The sequence below is a fragment of the Apaloderma vittatum genome, unplaced genomic scaffold (assembly GCF_000703405.1).
Source record: "Apaloderma vittatum isolate BGI_N311 unplaced genomic scaffold, ASM70340v1 scaffold31332, whole genome shotgun sequence".
In the NCBI taxonomy this organism is placed as follows: Eukaryota; Metazoa; Chordata; class Aves; order Trogoniformes; family Trogonidae; genus Apaloderma; species Apaloderma vittatum.
The window spans coordinates 501-1,084 of record NW_009704608.1 but is presented as its reverse complement, the minus strand read 5'-3'; the positions used below and the strand labels follow the sequence as shown (position 1 = coordinate 1,084).

Genomic DNA, 584 nt, shown 5'->3' with positions numbered 1-584 from the left:
AGGCCCTCACCAGCCCCCCGTACGCCCCGACCCAGCACCTCGAGCGGGAGCAAGCCTTGGCCAAGCAGTTCGCCGAGATCCTCCACTTCACCCTCAGCTTTGATGAGCTCAAGGTGACTCCCCCGTGACACCCCAGCTGGGAAGCGAGGGCTGGGGAGCGGCTCACAGGGACCGCGTGAGATCCCTAACGTGGTTCTCCCTCGGCAGATGACCAACCCCGCCATCCAGAACGATTTCAGCTACTACAGAAGGACCATCAGCCGAAACCGCATTAACAACCTGCAGGTGAGAGGACGGTGCTGTCTGTCCTCGCCCCTCGCCCAGGGATGGTGGCCCCAAGGCGCGTCACAGGACTGGGGATGGCTGAGGGTGGCGAGTGGCCACCCCAACCGCCTCCATCATCTTTACCCCCTCCAGCTGGATGCGGAGAGCGAGGTGAACAACGAGATGGCCAACAGGATGTCCCTCTTCTACGCCGAGGCCACCCCCATGCTCAAAACGCTCAGCAATGCCACCACCAAGTTTGTTTCGGAGGTGAGTGAGGCCGAAGAGGGGGACCCTCAGGGCAGGGGGGAGCCCCCCTC

At 63.4% G+C, this 584-nt stretch overlaps 1 protein-coding gene across 1 annotated transcript in view; it reads left to right on the top strand.

Moving 5' to 3' along the window:
• Nucleotides 1–5: 5 nt before the first annotated feature.
• Nucleotides 6–584, top strand: part of LOC104270677 (protein FAM49A-like) — a gene marked incomplete at both ends in the record, with an annotated part of 915 nt that continues 336 nt past the window's right edge. The window contains 3 exons of the mRNA XM_009865106.1: nt 6–113; nt 208–285; nt 418–534. Of these exons, the coding sequence (XP_009863408.1) occupies nt 6–113; nt 208–285; nt 418–534 (303 nt within the window). The remainder of the gene's footprint in view (nt 114–207; nt 286–417; nt 535–584) is intronic.